The following is a 20,695-nucleotide window of genomic DNA, read 5'->3' on the forward strand; positions in this document are numbered from 1 at the left end:
ACCACCCCGCTCCTGCTCTCTCTCTTAAATAAATAAATAAAATCTTAAAAAAAAAAGAAAGAAAGAAACTGAAATGTGGAGTAACTTGCTTGAAAGCAGATTTCAAATATAAATCCTGGGCTTGAGCTCTGGTCTCTGACTCCAAATCTCATTCTCTTCTGGTTCAGTCTTTTATTTCTTCTTAATGTTTTCCACCTCTGAATCCCGTCTACAAGATTATTCTATAAAAGAGGGAAATAATTTGCCCTGTTCATTGCATTGTTTTGAACATCAAAAGTTAAAATAGGTAAAATACATCACACTGTTACCCCAATGTAAAATTATTATTGTGTTTAGTATTTGGGGGATTGCAAAAGGTAGCTGGATTGTTTTGTGAAATGACTTTAGAAGGGAAAGAAAATATTTTAAAACAAGTGAGAGAAGAAAAGAGACTCTGGTAAAGGGAGGGATAAAGGAATTACAGTAGGAATTGGCTTTGAATTTGAAGCATTTCCTGATCCCGGACCATGTGGTCAGGTTACGCTGGTCAGGCCACCTAGAGAGAAAAGGAAAGTACCTTTCTAATGTTTCAATAATTTCTTGAATTATTGAGGTGTGGTCAGCATGCATTCTGACATTTTATCACAGGTTTTCAGCTCTTGCCTAATGACATTAGGGAGCTTCAGTTTTAGCCTTCTGTTTCACCTCCCCTTCATATAGAAAAATTGAGTTTCCTGGATGATAAATTCAGAAATCTTCTTATTTTTTACCGCTACCGCAACAGAATCACAAATTCTGTTGAGCTACCAAGAGAGTTGAAAAAAGGAAACACCCACAAAAGAACTTTGGTAGTAATGAGAAGTATAATTGCTGATTAATAGCATGATGATTGATAAACAGAATCGACTAACAATTATTGAACAGTTAGTATGTGGAAGAAACTACGTTACATGGTTTTATATGCATTGCTTATTTCTTTCTACCCATACCCCCACCCACCTCCACCATTTAATTGATTCATTCATTTCTTCAACAAATATTTACTGAATGCCTATATGCCAGGCACAATTTCAGTTACTAGATAAGACTTACTGACCTTTTAGAGCTTATATTCTAATGGGACATAAAGTCAATAAAAGTCAATGAAAAATTGACCAATAAATACTGGATAAACTATCAGATAGTGACAAATTCTATGAAGAAGAACAAAATAATGTGTAAGGATAAAGAGTAATGGAGGCCTGAGGTGATTAATGCTATTTAGGTGGAGTGAGTGGTCCTGAAGAGTTTAAATTTGGGCAAAGGGATGAATTAAGTAAGAGGTTAAGCCATACAATGTTGACAGAAGCGCATTCCCGGAGAAAGAAACAATAAGAGCAAAGTCCCTGAGGCTGTACAAAGCTAGACTGGGATTTCCAGATCATTAAGGCATACAGCAATAAATCAGGCAGAGCCCTGGGGTAAGGCTTTAAAGAAGATATGGGGAGGTTGGATTTTCTCTGAGTGTGATGGAGAGCTCTTGGAGAGTTTGGACAGAGGAGTGATACAATTGGATTTACTTTTCAGAAGATCATTCCGGCTCCTCCTGCATAAGAAATAGTTTGTAGGTTATAGGGCTAACATGAGTAGAAGCTGGTAGAACAGTCAGGAGGCTATTGTGCTAGTCCAGGAAAGAGACAGTGGTTGATGTGGAGGGTGAGGGATGGGGGCAAGTAGTCAGCTTTGGAAGGTAACATAGTTCTCTTCTGATTACTTCCACTCTCTGGGTGAAATGAGTTGATGTCATTAGCTGAGAATGACAAGATTTGAAGAAAAAAAAAAAAAGTGTGAGTTGGTCCCCAGAGAGTGAGAAAGTGAACAGACTTTGGAAAAATACTAGGACTGTGGGGTAGTGGGGCCTGTTTGAAGTTCATGGTCGTCAGTCGAATGTGAGACACCACCACATGGTTGTGTGTTTTTCTCTACACACCTTCAGTTGTTCTGGCGAGGGTAGAGAATCTGGTTTAATTGAGGCTGGGATTTCGCTTGCTAGGAGTGGTGCATAGGGAGGTGGAAATGAAGGTTTGTATAGCTGGGCTCTGGAACCCAAGAAAATGAGGGCATAAGGTTGTACTGCCTGTGAAATGTGGACATTGGTGGATCAGATTGTGTCCCTGCTGCCAAAGATCTACTGGCGTGTGCTGTGGACTGAATTTCTGTGTCCCCTCAAAATTCTTAGACTGAACCCCTAACCCCCAGTGTGATGGTATTTGGAGGCCGGGGCATTTGAGAGTGCATTGTTTAGATGAGGTCATGAGGGAATTGGAATTGGAGTCAGATGCTTGAAATGGAGACCTTGAAGAGATTGGGGCACGTTATCATGGAAGTGGGTTATCTTTATTAGTATAATACAGTGTGTACAGTGTTTTATATTTGCTGGATGTTTTTCTCCTTTGTATCACTTGACTCTTCTCGGTTGTCAGAATAATCACAAAGTTGAGACCAGCCAAGCTCACTGTCAACAAGGTGAAGGAAGAAGAGGTGCCTCCTATTACAGTTAAGACTGTGATGTTGGCTTTGTTCTGGAGGTGTGATGATGCGGTTAGAACATGCCCTGGCCTTTGGGCTCAGTGAGGAAACCCACACATCTGCCTCCCTTGATGCAGGGAACCCTCACCATTCCCAGGCAGGTGATGGTGTTTATCAGCAGGAAGCTGTTGTAGGGAGCCAGGGAGTCTCCTAGGGGCCCTCATTCCTGGAGAGCTGCCAGCTCTCAATAAGTTCCCACCACGGCCTACTTTTCAGTATGGGATCCAAGTTTCAATTTCATGCAGGTAGAGGTCGGTGTGCATACTGTGGGTCAGTGCGCAGGAGCTGGGCTTCTGCTCTCCAGCAATCCTTAAGTAAGAGCCTGGAGCGGCCCAGGAGGCTTTCCAGGGGGGCGTGGGTGTCTTAGCTCCTCAGCCTCGCTGCTGCAATATCCAGGGGTGCGTCCCCCCTTTTCCGATTCTTGACGTCAAGCTCCGACAGCGCGGAGCCCGGCAAGGGCGGTGGAGAGCAGAGGGAGGGTGCCAGGGAGGAGAAGCCATTGCAGCAACAGCTTGTAGGAGGGAGCTGGACGTCTCTCCGTGGAGCAAAACCGGGAGCGGGGGCCAGAGGAGGGGGAGGAAGGGGACCTGCCCGTTTAGAGAGCCGCCGGGTTGCTGCAAAGAGGGGCGGGGAGAGGCGGGGGCGCTGCATGCAACGCGCTGGCTCCAGCGGCGCCCGCGGGGAATGTGACATCAGCGGCGCCGGGCGCTTGCGGCTGGAGAAGGCAGCTCGCCTCGGCTGCGCGGTGCACACCTCGCCCCGGGGAGGACGCGGACTCGGGCAGGCGGCCGGGATGTCGGCGAAGGAGAGGCCAAAGGGCAAAGTGATCAAGGACAGCGTGACCCTCTTGCCCTGCTTTTATTTCGTGGAGGTGAGTTGGTCCAGCTCCTTGGCATAATGCAGATCTTGCGGGCAGCTCCGGAGCGAATTCGGGTCCTGGACGGTGCCGGAGGCGCGGAGACTGTGCCGGGGCGCGCGCCGCTGCCCTAAATGCCCGACCCTCCCCCTTCCCCTAGGTTTCTCCGGAGCTCCCCCGAGTGTGCCTGTGAGTGTCTGCCAGCCAGGGGTGATTATCACTGGTGGTGTCGCTGCTGGGTGGCCTGCAGGGAAGAGATACCTGTGTGAGTGAGTGTGGGGCTAGTTCCCTGGCCCTCCTGTTCTGCCGGTGTGCACAGCGTCCGTGGCCCACGGGGGCCATGATGCCAGTATTTCGGGATTTGTGTTTTCAGTCCACGAGTACGTATCTAGAACTCCATGAGCTTTTGGTAAGAATTCAACTGCATACAGCCATGCTCAGGATGTATGAGGTCTGGGGATGTTTATAGAGCACTAGAATTACTGACTGCTTTATTAAAACACACACACACACACACAAGCGTTCCCCTATTATAATTACTATGGTGCTCATATCTGCTTCTAAAATTGGGTCTGCATCTCTAGGCATCAATCTATTGGCCCTTTTCCATGGCTAACAAAAATTATACATACCTGTATATATGTATGTGTATACGTATGTATATATGTATGTATAATATTTTAAAAATATGTGGCACAATCTGCTTTTGCATGATTTCTACATGTACATTTATTTTGTGCTGAGCAGTATTAAGGATAAGCAATTAACATGCAGATGTAATCATAATGAACCTCTAACTTACCAAAATGCAGTATTTAAGAAAGGAACAATTTATGGGAGGGTTATAAAGATTGACAGGTACAGTGATTCCATGCACCGTGGTCCATTGCATTAGGAAGACATTTTTGGGGCAAGAGGTTTATTAAGTCAGAGGTAGAAAAGAGACACAATGGATAGGGTTAGAGAAATTAAATGGTTTTAGTCATAAAATTATGTTCTGTAATTAAAACCTGGATTGCAATAGAGAATATTAGAGTGTTGCTGAATTATAAATATCTTTCATTGGCCGTCTTTTCAGCCAAATATGGAGGTTTAGCACTTCCAAGTACAGATAGTAGATTCTGTATTTGATGAGGGTGAGGCTTATCTATATTGAGGGATAGCCATTGCCTTGAAATTTGGGGGGAAGGGACATTGTCAGATGGTTCTTGTAAAGGACAGTATATTTGCAAATTTCTCTTAGGTGTCCCAAATTCTAAAAATGGTTTCAGTTTTAAGAAAGACGTATGTGACTTGCATAAGTCTCAGAAAAATGATGGGTGACTCCTTCATCCATGACCCGTAGGAAAAGAAAGAAAAAGAAGAAAAAAAAAAAGAGGTATCCTGTTTATTTAAAGTAATTAATTGATTCATTTATTTTTGCCCTTTCTCTCTCACAAGGGATTTTGAGGTCATGGTTTAGATAATTTTGTTGAAAGATAGTAGTTTCTCCAGAAAAAATGTGGACAGCAGAAGATTCCATGATGAAAAGGGAAAATAAATAGAAAGAAAATGGGATACCTGACTTTAAGCTAAATCATGTCAGGCCACTTGTCGCATTGCTAAGCCACTGTGGTTTTATACTAAAGCACTTTCATCCATGTCCGGACCCCTTATGTGTTCTAGGAGAAATCAGTTATTTCTGGGTTCCACCTCCAGGATGGAGCACACCTGAGGTCAGCTAGAAGCTGACCACATATGGATTGCAGCTGTATGGCTTCAAGGAAAACACTTTTATGAAAGAGGATGCAAACCAGAGAATTAAGGATATGCCTTTGAAGAGTCTGTGTGTGCACTTTTGAAGTACCTTTCACAGGGGTACATACATATCACTTAATCTAAAATTTTATAAGCAAAAATGCCTCATAATGCATTTGAAATGTGTCTCTAGGAACAAACATCTCACAAATGTCACTTCTTTTCCATGAGTGGAAATAGCCCCAAATCATTACATTCCCTTTGACCCATTCAAATAACCCTCTACAAATTCCTTAGCAGGGCAAGCTATAGAATAATTACTTGAAGACTATGCATGGAGTTTGAATGAGCATTAATAACATTATATCCTGGGGGTAACAGATTTCAAAGTGAGAGCCACAAAAATTGGATTGCAAGTTATCTCCTTGAAACTTCAATGCATGATGAACCACTAAAGAACCTCTAGAAAATTGGAGAAGACATTAGTACACCAATTATTTAAGGGGTTGACAGGATGCACTACCAAGCTTCTTTGGAATGACTCATTTAGAAGCCAGTGAGAATGAGCTTTGTATCTCCTTTGGAGGATGAATAAATAGCAGGAATTAACATGTCAGTAAAATGCTCTAGAATAATGACACTTTGTTTTACACATAGTTTCCCAAGACCTTAGTAATTAAAATGGAAAAGTGAAACATGAGCGAATCTTCCATCACAGACCAGCCCAAAGCACGTATCTCAAACCTTTCTCTGTTACCTCAGACAATAACTTAAGCCCCCACCTCCTCCCCAAATTCTAGAGGTGGTTTGGGTTCCAGAGCATTCCTGAAATGGACCTATTTTAATGGACAGGAAAGGAGAGAGTAACCAACGGAGTGCTATTTACAGTTTGTACACTAATAATGACAACCATTTATGAAGCACTTAATAGATACTAGGAATAAAGCAAGCTAAATGCTTTACCTGCACCATCTCATTCAGTTTTCAAAGGTTCTCATTAAGAAAAATGCCATTATTGTCTATGTTTCAGAGAAGAAGAAACAGAAACTCATGGAAATTGAACAACTTGCCTGGGGTTTACAAAGCCGGGTCAGAGGTAGAGCCAGGTGTTGATTCAGAGCATGTGCTCCTAACCACTACCAACTGTCTCTCTCCACACACTGAAAGAATATTCACAGGGGCAAAGTTACTGCCTGTGGTCTCCCACTGGTAAACATAGGAATATATAGTTTCAAAGAAAGGCACATCGACAAAGATGACAGTTTTTTCCACAGTTTTCTTCCTCAGCTGAGTTCCTCCTCCACAGGATCCCTCTAGACATAAAGCGTTGGTGGACAGTGTCCACTCCCCATACTGACTCACTAGTTAGCTGCTAGGGTCCCCTCAACAAGTCCCCATGACCAGGTACAGAGAAAGAGTGGAGACCCTGGCAGTCCATGTGCAGAAGGTCAGAGGGCGGAGATTACATCCTTGTGGCCACTGGGTTAAGTGGTTCAGCCCCTAAAATCAAGTATTCTTGTCCCAACTCACCACCAAACTCAATGTTAAGCAAACACTAAATTAATGGATAGAATTCATTTTTCTTACATCTTTGGTTTATGCTGCCAGTTGTCTGCTGATGAAGGGGTTTATGCTTGACAGTAACTAAATATATTAATATTACATGGTGATTTGAAAAACACATGATGATTTCCAGCGGGGTACCTCGCTTTATGAACAAGTTTGTTAATTTGGTTTTGCATTGTTCAACTTGAAAGAAACTCTCAAACAAGCATATCCAAGGCCTTATCAGGTTGAACAGAAAAGCAGGTTAAAAAGGAATGTTCCACAGAAGAAAAGGTTTCGTTTGCCTTTAAAGTTCCAAAGCACTCTCCAACTGATGGTTGTAGCACTTACGGTGGCGATTGCAGCCGGCAGCACACCTAGAATTAGTAAAAGGTCTTTCAAGCTTAATCATCCAACATTACATGCGATAAGGCTGATGGTCGGTGTGCCTAATGCATTTCTTTTATACAAGACATCATAATGGTTGTGCCCGTGCTCAGACTCACCATTTTGTTCTCATTAGTCATCCTATTCAAAGATACGAGTTCACATCAATTCAGTAGGTAATATAAACAAATGACAAATACCTTTTAAGCCAAAAAGGTTTATATTCTTAATAAATAAATGGGAAAGAGCTTTTTTTCATTTCAGTGTTCTGTTTTATGACTTACACTTTTATTACTAATCTTATGTTCTTTTTATGGAGGTCGAAGAGCTGTGTTTGACCAATATGCCAGGATATTTTTATAGGATCACAGAGACAGATTGTTTGAAATTCTTGTTTTTCTACACACACACACACACACACACCTGCACAAACAGGCAAGCACAAACCCAGGTTGAGTGAGAATATCATCTCTATCCGTTAAGCATCAAATAGCAGTATCTGAAGCATTGCAGATTCAGAATATTTTAAACACAACAAACTTGAAATTATACAGGAAGTTTTCACCAGTTTGAATGTTGTACTTAACAATGGCTATGTTTCAGGATTTTGTTAAGGCAGGTTAATTACTGTAGGGTTGGTAACCAGACAGTGTGTTTGAGAGTAAAAGCCCTTGTTTCTCGGTTGCCGTCCTACCTGGAGAACTTCCAAAAGCCTTTGTTTCAACACAGATACCCTGGTTAGGTGTCTGAACACCACGCCCAGACATTCTGGTGTCCTGATAAAACGTTAATCTGAATTTTGTTTTCTTCCCACTGGAAAGTGTCCACAGATTCTTAATTGTGGCAAACCTTAATTCACACAATTTCTGTTCTAGCTCATGATCTGTGTGAAAATTATATAACTCATTTGATCTTCTCACTGGGAAATGTAGCTAGCTTATTTCCTTCCACATAAACTTTGGCACCAGTAAGAAGTACAAAATCACATTTCTGCATTACACATACGAAAATAGTACCCGAAGGCTTTTCCCTTTTCTGGATGGCATGGTGAAATAGTCTGCTCAAAGTAGTCCTGCAAACCTGCCAACAGAGATGAGCTGACAAATTTTCCTCCTCTTTTAGAGTCACAGTGCACAAAGTCCTCTGATGAAAAACCAGAAGGAAATAAAGAATAGATTCCTAAGTTTTAGAGAGACTAAATGAGGACATTTCCACAAATACCAAGTATTGGTAAATATGCAGAACCTGCTACTAGGGAATTCTGCACTGTTCTAGGTACCATCGCCATCCAACTGTGTGTCCGTGGCCAACTCACTCATAATGTTCTGTGGTCTACTTTTCTCTAACAGAAAAAAAAAAAAAAAACACAACCCCAAAACATTTGGCTTCTACCAACCTCAGAGGAGATTAACAACAACAACAACAATAATGATAAATAGAAGAATCAATTTCAGTTCTTTATGTGACAGACCCTATCCATACATTATCTTTAATCCTGAGAACTACCCTAGAACTAGTGTTAATATTGTGATGAGGTGATTATTATCCTTATGTTTTAAATCAGCAAACTGGAGCTCAGAGAGCTAAATGTTTGTGCGGACACACGGCAATGAAGTGAAGCAGCCAGGATCCGAATGCTGGTGCATCTCACTCTCACATTGCCATCACACTGCTCCCCATCACTCATGCTCTACTAAATGTAACAAAGCAGTGTGATGGGGATACCCACCTCTACCATTCCCAGGCTAGCTTCATGGTGTCTGAAGGCAGGTCCTGGAAAGATGTCTGGTCAGGGCTCCTTCTGAGTTGTGGAATAAAGTTTTTCTCTTTTATTCGGCTACTGAACTTGGCTCCATTAGTGCTATCTCCTACTCACAGGAAGAGATTTAATCGTGACCCGAAGGTGTAGATGACACGGTATCTGTCCGCCTAAAAAGGCGCTTCCTTTGGGAAGGCACAGGGCACTCATGAGTCTCCTGTGGAGACCAAAAGAGCAGCTAGGGATGGCATGAGGAGGAGTTGGAACTGAAATAAAGCTTAGAAAAGGAGAGTATGCAGGTCTGTGGAAGAAAGAATCCCAAAGAGACAACAGAAACAGAGAGAGGCCAGGCCATGGGGGGATTAGGAGAAGATGCATGAGAAAATAGAAGGTAGGCGTGAAATGCGTGTGAGGGAATGGGGTTCCAGTCTGTGAACAAGCCGTGGAGTTTCCTTTAGGCATTTGGCTTGTCTAAGATCGCTTGTTAAATACAAATCATTGAAGGCACAATTGTCAGTGTTTATGTAAGGAATGTATTATGGATATTACGCACAGCAGATTTCCTATCAGCGTACGTATACAGCCCAGGCTATTTTTCAGGCAAACTCTCTTTTTAAAAAAAGTGAGGAAATATTGTATTACAGAATTAAGTCTAATAAAATCATGCACTCCAAGAACGTCTGGTTTGGTTCCTCTATCACAGGTGAAGAAATTGTGCCTTGAAAAGGTTAACTGAGTTACTGAAAGACATACTCTGGTTAATATCAGATTGGGAATAGAACCGCCTCCTGTTCTAGTGCTCAGTCCTAATTATTACTATTTCTAGAATTCCTCATATTAGAAAATTTCCCCCTGGATTATAACACTAAAAATACAGGTCATTCTAATTGTACATTTGAGCAAATTGTGCTAGTTGTTTGAAAGTTACATCTCAAGACGTAGGGTGCACATTTCATGACATTGCATTCCGTTAGTCGACATGTTAAAGCAATTGTGAATGGATCTTCTGCTTTTCCAAATTGTTAGGCTCTTTGAAAAGCATGGTTGCTAAAGATTGTAAATTTGGAAGTGATATTTTTCTTTCTCATTGCCTAATTGCCCACTTATAATTTCACAATTGCTTCCTTTGACATGAGGTCTCTGACAGACAGGAAAAGAAAGAGAAAACATTGAAGGAATAAGAATATAATTTACATTATCAGTAACAAAATAACTGAATTTTCTATTATAATGTAATGTAATTTTTCACATCATTGTCTTTTTTGATCCTTTAAATACAACTGAGCAGTAGATACTAACTCTGTTCCACAAATGAAGTAACTAAGACTCAAAGAGGTCCAAGTATATGCCTAAAACCCAAGTAGTACTATACTCCTATGTTGAGCACAAGAAAAAAAAGAAAGAAGTTTGTATTTAGACTGTGAAATGTCTATTTATGAGCATCTTAGCTTCTATGATTTCCTCTAGAATTAATTAGCTGAGAAATGTAATTCCAATAATTTCCTCATGGTCAAGTGGATTTTGGACTATGGAAGCCAAGGACAGAAATGTTAATTTTGACACAATTAATGTGGAGGTGTTTTTCAGTAATTAGACACTGAATCAATTGCGCTGTAGTTCCATTATTCTTTGGTTGTTTTCAAATCACAGAACATTTATGTTAACTCAACATAAAGGAAGATAATTGCTTCCTTATTTGCTATAACAAGATGGCTTCTGTATATTTTTCTAGAACTGGCCTTAGACCATTGAGGTATAAATTAAAGAGAGGGAGAAATATAGGTAATTAAAATCAATGTATTTAGAGGAAAAGGTAAATGAGGTAACAGTTTGTTTAGCAGACTGTTGTTTGGGAGTGGGAACCATGAAACTATGTGTGGATGTGTTGTTTACAATTTAATGTCCTCACCAAAAGCCTGGGCTATGTAATTGCCTTAGTGGTAAAACTGCTATTTTATAAAGTCTTAATCATGCTTCAGAAACCAGGCCCACGTGGACAGAGCCCAAAAGAGACCAATCTTAAGTAGTCTCCAGAAAAGGGGTGCTAAAATGAAGTACCCAGATATAATCTGTTTGTACCTTCATGACAGTTCATTTATTCACTGAATAAATATTTATTGATGGCTTATTATGTGCCTTTTAGTTAAATTAGTGGAAATAATATGGAACCATTACTGGCATTCTTCCTAGTCCATAGTAGAGTTTCAGTAAATTTTCACTGAATGGATGGAATAAAACAGCACTAATAGGCACATAAATTTGTCCTTAACTTTCTTTTTTTCAGCTAAAGGAGACGTTTTTATTTATAAAGTAAGTGCTGATGAATGTCCCATCAAATATGTTGTTCTGTCTCATGAATTATTGAACAATGGAAGATTAAATCAATCTCCAAGGTCTATATGAGTCCTCAGTTCTTATACTCATTTTATGATCTAAGGCATACCTATGGAGTTTTTGAGATTTGAGACTTCAAATCGGTGTCATTTAAACAAAGAACTAATTGTTTTAATTTTCATAGATAATACTTTTAGTTACATAAGGCACACATTCTAGCAAACTCTGGGCAAGTAACTCACTTTCTCCAAGTCTCAATTTCCACATTTGTAAAAAAGGTGCAAAAACTGTGGGCACACTTGTTTTTGTGACTCTTTGTGTACAAATTATATAATGTGGCTAGCAATTTCTAATGGAAACTGAGTGCTTAGTAAATGAGTTTTCTCTTTCCCATTTGCCAACACCCACCCACCCACCCACCCCTCATCTTGTCTAAAGTTAACTTTTTATGTGGCTTCAGACTTTACTAGATTCCCCAGAAAGGAGTTTGTTTTCCTGATTTTTTTTTTGTATCACACATTTTGGTATGTTTTATAATGTGCATATAGTGATAAAGTAATCCATTTCAATATATAAATACATATAAACCAAAGCTTATTGGACTACATGCTCATTTTTTATTGATAGAAGCACACACCACACACACACACACACACACACACCACTCACAAAATGGAAACCACATTTACTGAACATCTTCTATATACCTTATATGAACTCAGCAGCAGTTATCCAGTGTAAATTACATATCTTCTCATGTTTCATTTCAGACATCTATGAAATTAAAAAAAAAATTGTGTTCTACAAGAAAAGATGAATCAAAGGGTAATCTAATCTTCTGGAATAAGTGACCTCACTTAGGCTATTAAGGTGAAATTCATTGGAATTTTTTTTTTGAGACAGTTGGATACACCTCAAAGAATTAACAAATTTTTTGCCTCCTCTGTGATGATCTGGAGATGCTTGTATTGTAGCAACTGAGATCTGAGTGATTAAAACACAGCTCCCAACTGTAAAGGTTTGGGTTTAGATCCTGAGTCTTCTCCATGGGAAAACATAAAAAGATGGGCAATAATCTGTTGCAAACTGTATCCTAGAAAGAAATGAACTTTTGAAACTTTTCTACCCTGGGTTTCTACTTCCAGTTGAATGTTATACATACATGAAGAAATTTATTCAATGATACTAGATTCTTTGATATTTAAGTTTCATGCATATATAGTTATTTCATGGACAATATTGGTTCTAGTGACTTTTAGATAATTAGACCAGGAGATAATTCAGATAATTAATTTTTTTCATTTTTTTAAAACTCCAGCCTCTAGAGTGATAGAAATAGCAGGGAAAAGATAATAGGCTCTCATAAATTTGTGTTGCATTGAAGTCACATTGGTCAAGAAATCTGTCAGTTAATGGAGATAGGGAGATAGAGACTGTACTGAGCCTCAGCTTTAGTTGTAGCCTTGGCCTCAGTCTTCTCTGCCTGATTCCAAAGGCTAGTGGTCCTTTTAGTCCAATTCAGAAACAAGGGAAGAAATCGCTAAGACTTCATCACCCAGATAAGTGTTCCAACATGTCCAAGAAGGGCCAAGTGCAGCACCTCCCAGAAGATGCCTGCTCTCTGGGGCTATAAAATAATTTTACGGACTCTTCATTCCAAAACTCCCAGCCCACCTGTCCCTTCCTCCATCACTACTCTTGCATTTTAAGATTGCAGAGGTCAACACAACAGAGGAGAGGAGAGATGGGTAATAGGAGATGACCACAAGAAGCACAAATACCTTAGTGAGCTGTGTTTCAGTCTCACATCCTCTCCTGTGTTGTTTCTTCATTTTCCAGACCGTATTAAAAACCATAATGAGGACAACAACTTCTAATCTAGACAGAGGCAGTTAAGCATAACAAAGGAGCAGACACTGAGCTTGGGCAGTGAGGCAGGGACCTCCCCTTCTTCAACAGCAAAATAGGGCTGCTTAGCTACACAGACCAGATGGTTGGGTTGCCAAAATCAGAGGCTGCTCAAATCTTGGCATATGTGCAGAGGCTAACCAAATCTCTGATGGATGGTTACTTCTTGAAATGAGTAGAGAGGTTGCTTAAAAATGTCATCAGCCACAACACTGCTTAATGGTCCCTCCAGCTCAGAGACATCCATCCTACTGGGCCACCTTCCAAAGATATGTGCATGGCACCAGGTAAAACTCTAATAAGTCTGCCAAATGGCGCACACACACACACACACACACACACACACGATCTCATTTACTCTTTTGACTTTTGGTTCAAACTACTTACTTTCCCAGGTTTTTGTGTTGGTCAAGCAATCCAGCAGTAATTGGATTTATTCATTTAAAACTTGAGTAATAAAATGTGCCTCTTTGCCAGATGTACTTGTATGCCACATTACATTGTATTTGGTGTGTATATTTATTCATCTGACTTTTTGATGCATGTCAAAATGAAACACATGATACAATTATACTTAATTTAATCACAGCCTTAGAATGTTGGAAAGTAAAAGTTATTAATGTCCTGTCCCACATTAATATTCCACCTTCAGTATTCCTTTTATATTCATTGATGTCTTTCACAGATACATTCAAGTAAATAAAATCCTTAGCAGCCTTGGAAAATCTTTAATCTTGAAGGTGGGCTCATAATATGCATTTAAGTATGCATCTAAGTACATGGGAGACAAGCTTGAAGGAGAGAGTGGCTCTTGAGACATTGTTAAGTTCTTATCTAAAAAAATAGATTAAAAATCCCTTTGTTGGATAATTGATAGGTCAAATAAAATATATCAGCCACAAAGTATACACTCAATATATGTTATGATTTAAATCAATTAATTATTACATAATAAAAAATATAAACTTTTATAGTGCTTACATAAAATAGTTTAATGATAAATTTGGTACCTGAATTTAGTGAACAACTCAAAAATTTTTCAAAAGATTGATGTCTCTAATTCAATAATTTCTGTGTTTATAACATAAAATTATATGTCACTTTAGATCTCAAAATCATAATTTTGGTTTTGTTATTCCATATTTCAAAATTTTAGTAATTTTCAGTTACATTTCATTTCCCTGACATTGCCTGACAATATTTATTTATTTTTCTTTTACTCCTATGTTGTTTCATATTAGGAAATATGTATTGGACCCCAAAGGTACTATGTATTTCCTTTGTAAGACCATTCAGGTGAAAATATATATGTTTTCTCTACATGAATAAAATAATCCAAGTAATAGTGAAAATAATCCAACTAATAGTGAAATCCATTTAATCTAAGTATATTAAAATTTTAAATTTTTAGGAGATATCAAAAATACATGCATAATACCAATCATAGCAGAAATTGTAGGGAGGCATCCATGGTATATAAAGATAAAATGTACTTTATATTAGTTTACTTCTGCTATTTCTCAATGTCTTTGTGAAGGCAAAGGTCAGAGGTGGAAGTTTTAGCAAAAGGCAGTAAGTATAATGATCACGAACATGAACTCAGGTGTTGGGCTTCTTAGAGTTTATAATTTAGCTAACCAGCTGTATAATCTTGCACAGATCATGTCATATGTCTATGCCTCAGTTCTCTCATCTGTGGGGATAATAATAGTACCTAATAATAGTAAGAGGTTTTGCAAAGATTGCATGAGTTCAGAAATGTAAACTTCTTTAAAAGGCACCTGGAAAATATTAGTAGCATTAAATTGCTATTTGTACCCATATTTTTAAAAGTCGGGTATATGTTCTAAGGGAAAAGAAATTACAACTCTAGAAAGATTTAAAAGCAATTACTTTTAACAATTGAGGTACAGGTCCCCAGCCTCAGATCTTAGTGTCTAATTTGGTTTAAAGAACAAAATGCTTTCCAAGACAATGCATATACCTCATTGTCTAATTATGTAAGAGGAGCAAATCTTCAAAACCTGAGGTTAAAACTGGTGATTACAAAGCTTACTACCCCAAGCCTAATGCTGAGTCAATATTCAGATAATAAAGGACATGTATTATTATTTTAAACTTTACTGTTTGATCATTGAATGATTCTAATTAATGTTTTTAGAGCTATGAAGGTGTACTTTATATTTGGATATAAAGACATAGAACAGAGCTTTCTCATTAAACCTAACATATATATTAGGTCTGGTTGCTCATCCCTATTAACTACCATTGCTATTTGAGGGACTTAGTTTGAGTTTCTTGTGTTCTTCAATGCTTAAAAAAAATCGTTATTCGAATTCTAGAAATTTACAATAGGAGCATGTTCTGTGAGAGAAGTAGGCAAGGATCTTTTAACATGGGTATTTTTCTTTTATCATATTAACCACACGGCAAGAATTGTGTAAACCACTTAATATCTCTGTTAGAGCCATCCATCCATGTATGTATTTATTCAACACTGAGGCTACTGAGTATGTCCTTCTCTATGCTAGACCCTGGGGACAGAGAAGTGAGTAAGACCATTTCTCTGTTCTCAAGGGTCGTATCACTGGGTAAAAGAGAAAAGTGGAGGAACAACTGCCATTCCATATGACAATCCCTATGACAGAGGCATTCCTCGGTCTGTCTCTGTGCAGTTAGAGAAAGCAGTGCAGAGGAAACAATGAGAACAGGAAAGCATCTGGAGCTTTAAAGGTGCCCAATCCCTGGTATTTTATACTAGAAGTTATTTACGAGGGAAAACAAAAGTGAAGATAAGAGCAGAAAACATCCAAGATATAATTAAGGGTTCTTAAGATATTACCAAAAAACCATTAAAATTCCATTGGAGAAACCGCACGGGGAAGAGCTTTAAGACCTTGGACTATCAGATGATCAAGAGTGTGATTTGGAAGTGCCTAGCACTTTTCACTCTTGGTGCCACTGTTGAAACCCCACCGCACACATGGCCATCTCTCGCCTCTGTCCTTACGCGTCATTTCCACGGAAGGCTGGGGTTCTTCTTTCCTGAAAAGCCCCGGACTAATGCCAGATGGTGGCATGTGCCAGAGCGGCAGCAGGGTGGAATGAGGCTCGTGCTTCTGGGAGTTGAACAGATACAGCTCCCCACTCTGGCTTGGTACTTAGAAGCCAGGCAAGCTGTTTAACGTATCCGGAGCAGGGTCTTTTCTCAAAATTTATCTTACAGTTCCCAAAGAGGTCATGATGCTTACATGAAAACCCAATAAAAGCGCTTTTCTTTTTAGATCTGAATTGCTGCTCGATAAATTCTACTTTCTTTTGTTTTTATTTTTGTTTATTTTATTTATTTATTTATTTATTTGACAGAGAGAAACACAGCGAGAGAGGGAACACAAGCAGCGGGGAGTGGGAGAGGGAGAAGCAGGCTTCCCATGGAGCAGGGAACCCTACGGGGGGATCGATCCCAGGGCCCTTGGACCATGACCTGAGCCAAAGGCAGACGCTTAACAACTGAGCCACCCAGGCGCCCCAATAAATTCTACTTTCAGTAACTGAAAGTTAACTGAGCTGTAGAAAAGATAGGTAGTAGATTTGAGCACAAGAAGCAATTTTCATGGAGCGCCTGGGTGGCTCAGTTGTTAAGCGTCTGCCTTTGGCTCAGGTCATGATCCCGGAGTCCCAGGATCGAGCCCCACATGGAGCTCTCTGCTCGGCGGGGAGCCTGCTTCTGCCTCTGCCTGCTGCTCCCCCTGCTTGTACTCTCTGTCTGTCAAATAAATAAATAAATTTTTTTTTAAAAAAAAGAACCAATGTTCATGTTTGGGAGCTAAAGAGGTAGAGAAACTGTTTAAGAGTGAAAAAGTGGGTGACTTTTTTTAAATGGCACACATTTCCGGCAACACCCTCTTTCCCTGTGGCAATCAGCCTTTGTAACAATGTTGAGGGGACAGTAGGTTGAGAACCATGAGCAAAGAAGTTGACAGCATGTTTCCTGAACTTAGGCACCTGGGTAGGAATCTGGGTGCTCCCACTCATCAGCTTTGTGACCCCTGGACAATTTATGTAACCGACATCTGCCTCAGTATTCTCGTCTATAAATTGGGAATACCAGTAGATACTTTATAAGGTATGGACTGAATGCAGCAATCTGTTATAGAACTTAATACAGTATCTGGCACCCACATCCGCAAAACATATGCTATGGGATTGTTAAGAAATCGTTCATGTTTTCTGTTTATTTAATGGTAATGTCCTATTTTCTTTTGATTGAATTTGGTGAACATTTACTGAACACCTAAAACATTCAGAGCACTGTGTGAAATACACAGGTCTCAATTTTAAGTACTTAATCTTAAGACTAAGGTTGATAATATGCAAAAAACTATCGTCCAAAGCAAACAGGTCCTACAATAAAATATATATGGAGTACAGGAGTCAGAGTCTTCCGTTCTGAATGAAAAGCATGGAGAAGTTTTCAGGGAGAAAAAATCATGTCATCTTGACCTTTATGAGGACAATTTTTATGGGACACAAATGTGAAAATGTAATGTCAAACAGAGACTAGAACGTGTCTTTTGAGACGTAAGTGTAATGGCTGTTTGTGAGTTGGGACAGTGGAAAGTAGGTATGGAACAAAATTAAACAGCAGACTAGGCTATAATATAAAAGGTCATGAGTGTCATTCTAAAAAATTGGCACTTTATTCAGTTATTGGTGGGACACTCTTAAAGAAAACTCAGCCTAGAAGTAATGTGGAGGATGAACTGAATCACGCAGAGGACAGAGGTAGAAGACCTAATACATTATAGAGGGTAGTGACCGTGTAAAAGAAATGAGTGGAATGTCTCTGAAATCATGCCAGCACATGGAGAATTCTAGAACTACATGGCAATGTAAGCAGCCCCCCATTTCACTGAGAACAGATGAGGTCCAGAAAGGTTAAGCAACTTGCCCCAAATTCTAGAAGCTAGTGGAATAAAGGAAGGGAGAAAGTGGCTTCTCCTGGCTCTGAGGCTGACATTAGTTTCCTTCTATCACACTGTCCCGTTTGAATTTGTATCTATGCATGCCATTTAAACCACAGCCAGTTTATTTGTGAAAACTAATTTAGATACCTAGACCTTGAATGGTGTTACATACAGACTCATTCTTGACCTTTTCCTTCCCTTAACAACACTACACATGTCAGTGCGTTTTTTATAACCCGTATTTTTGAGATTCATTGTAGTTCATCTAAATATGCTGCAATTAAGATAGTGTTATAAACTATAAAGCCCTATACTATATTATAGTATATATTTTTAGTTATTATAATTGCCAGTATCTTAAGGAAACATTACTAGAAATGTCATTAAATATTGCACTGTGGGAAGTGGAAAATTCTATCATCACTGTGTTCACCTATGACAGCCTCCTTTGTGGCACAAGTTTTAGTAAAATTACTTTTTTTTTTAAGATTTTATTTATTTATTTGACAGAGAGAGACACAGCGAGGGAGGGAACACAAGCAGGGGGAGTGGGAGAGGGAGAAGCAGGCTTTCCGCTGAGCAGGGAGCAGGATGCGGGGCTGGATCCCAGGCCCCTGGGATCATGAGCTGAGCCGAAGGCAGACTCTTAACGACTGAGCCACCCAGGTGCCCTAGTAAAATTACTTTGATCTGCTAATATTTCTTCCAGTTTCAACTTGATTTCAATATATGGTATTAATGTTTTAAATTTCACATTTTATATGATTTGGGAATACTTTATCAGAATTGGTTCCCAGCCTCCCATTTAAACTTTGTTATTCACAAAAAAAATTAAATTAAATTAAATTTGTTACTACATTTAAAAATGTTTCTTTTCTTATAGATTACCTCTTGCATATGAGTGGTAAGAATCTACACAATTACATTCTTTGACTTCTTGTGCCATTATTTGTAGTAAAAGCAAAGTAATTTCGTTCTGAAATTTCTTGTGCAAGTGTTCAAAAGCCAGTGTGATGTTGTTTAAATCATCCTGTATCAATCATGTGCAGCTTTTCACTAGCAGCCTTGGTCCAGATTGGCATCTTACTCTTCTGACAGCTACATTTTGATACCTAAGAGGCATCTCAACTTTCCTATTTCCAGAACAGAACCTTAGATTTCTCCTACTCAAGCTTCTCCCAACCTTCCCTCTTCCAATAAATGATGTCTCTGACCTGATTGCTCAAGCCTTGGATCCTCGAAATCAGCCTTGATTCTTTTTCCTTCAGGGACCAGACTATCAATAAGTCCTGTCATTTCTGTCTCCAAAATCGTATCTGGATTTGGCAACTTCTCTACATCTCCAGTACTGCACCTGTGATCGTCTTGCTGCCATGGATGCGGCACATCCACTAGTATGGAAGCTCCTTGGATGTGGAGAGTTTTCTGTTGTTGACCAAGGTCTTCCTCACTCGCAGAGAAGTGTCAGGTGCACACTACGTAGTAGGCAGCAAGTTTTTGCTGAGTTTTGGAGAGCCTTCTAAATTTTCACTCTGCTTCTACTTTTGACTCCCCACAATTCATCCTCAACCCAACAGCCAGAGTGATGTCTGTAAAATATATTTCAAGTCATATTATACCTCTGCTTAAATTCTCCAGAGCGTTTCCAAACGTACTTTGCATAAAATATTAACTCCGGCCACAGCCTTCAATTCTCTGCAAAGCTTGGCCCCAAATCCACCTTTCTGACTTCTTCTGTCACTTCTCCCTTTTGAGTCTGCCTTTTACCTGGTTTTTAGATGGTTAGTTCTTTCTTGCCCTGTGAAGTTTTTGCTTAAATGACACCTACTTAGGTAGGCCTTTCCTGATCTAAAAGAACAATCCAGGCGCTCAGTTACCACAGCCTTCTCTTTTATCTTCTTTAGAGTCTATGTTCTTTCTCATATTATAATTTTTAAATTGTTATCTGCCTTCCTCAGCGAGAACGAAATCTTCATGAGAACAAGGACTTTGGTTTATTCCATCTATATTCCCAAGCCTAACGCTAGCAGGCTCTCAGGAGATATTTGTTGAATAAATAAATAAAGAAGTATTAATATTATATACATTAATTGGCTCTTTGCGACTATGTTCCCACCAGTTTAAGAGGATTTCATAAGACTCTACATTCATGATGGCCATGAAAAAGGAAAAGAATGGAACTGACCTGTATTACTCTAGGCCAAGAGCAAAGTAGACGCTCCCAAATGAGAAGGAAAGCTTGTTTTTATTATCAACATGCTAAAAGCAAGTAAGTTATCTGACCTAGATAAAATGTCATGATAGATTCCATAAAATGTTTTGCTAAAATTGATACATACCGTCGATTTGTTTTTTTTAAATAGGCCTCAAAAAATCAATATTATCTAGCAAATGTAATCTTTTGAATCGCATTTCTTTTGTTTGCCTTGTCCTCTAAAACTGTTGTAATCATCTCTTAAAGATTGCTTCTATTATTTTTACTCACAAGTTCCTTAGCAGATGGTAATTATAAGAATCAATCTCTTTTTTTAAAAAAGAAAAAAAATTTTCCTAATCTTCAGGTAATTTCCCTCCTCTGTATCGTTGCATAAAAATAGCAAGTTCATACTTTTTTCTTGGCTACAAAATAACTAGAGAATAAAATTCCTAATGCCT

General features: G+C 39.2%; 1 protein-coding gene across 1 annotated transcript in view; it reads left to right on the plus strand.

Annotated features, from left to right (window-relative positions):
- Nucleotides 1-2,984: 2,984 nt before the first annotated feature.
- The window catches only part of PLPPR4 (phospholipid phosphatase related 4), a 42,834-nt gene continuing 25,123 nt past the window's right edge, over nt 2,985-20,695 (plus strand). The window contains exon 1 of the mRNA XM_006732821.3: nt 2,985-3,418. Within this exon, the coding sequence (XP_006732884.1) occupies nt 3,197-3,418 (222 nt within the window). The 5' untranslated portion in view covers nt 2,985-3,196. The remainder of the gene's footprint in view (nt 3,419-20,695) is intronic.

Source organism: Leptonychotes weddellii, chromosome 4, assembly GCF_054177405.1.
Source record: "Leptonychotes weddellii isolate Sample4059 chromosome 4, ASM5417740v2, whole genome shotgun sequence".
NCBI lineage: Eukaryota > Metazoa > Chordata > Mammalia > Carnivora > Phocidae > Leptonychotes > Leptonychotes weddellii.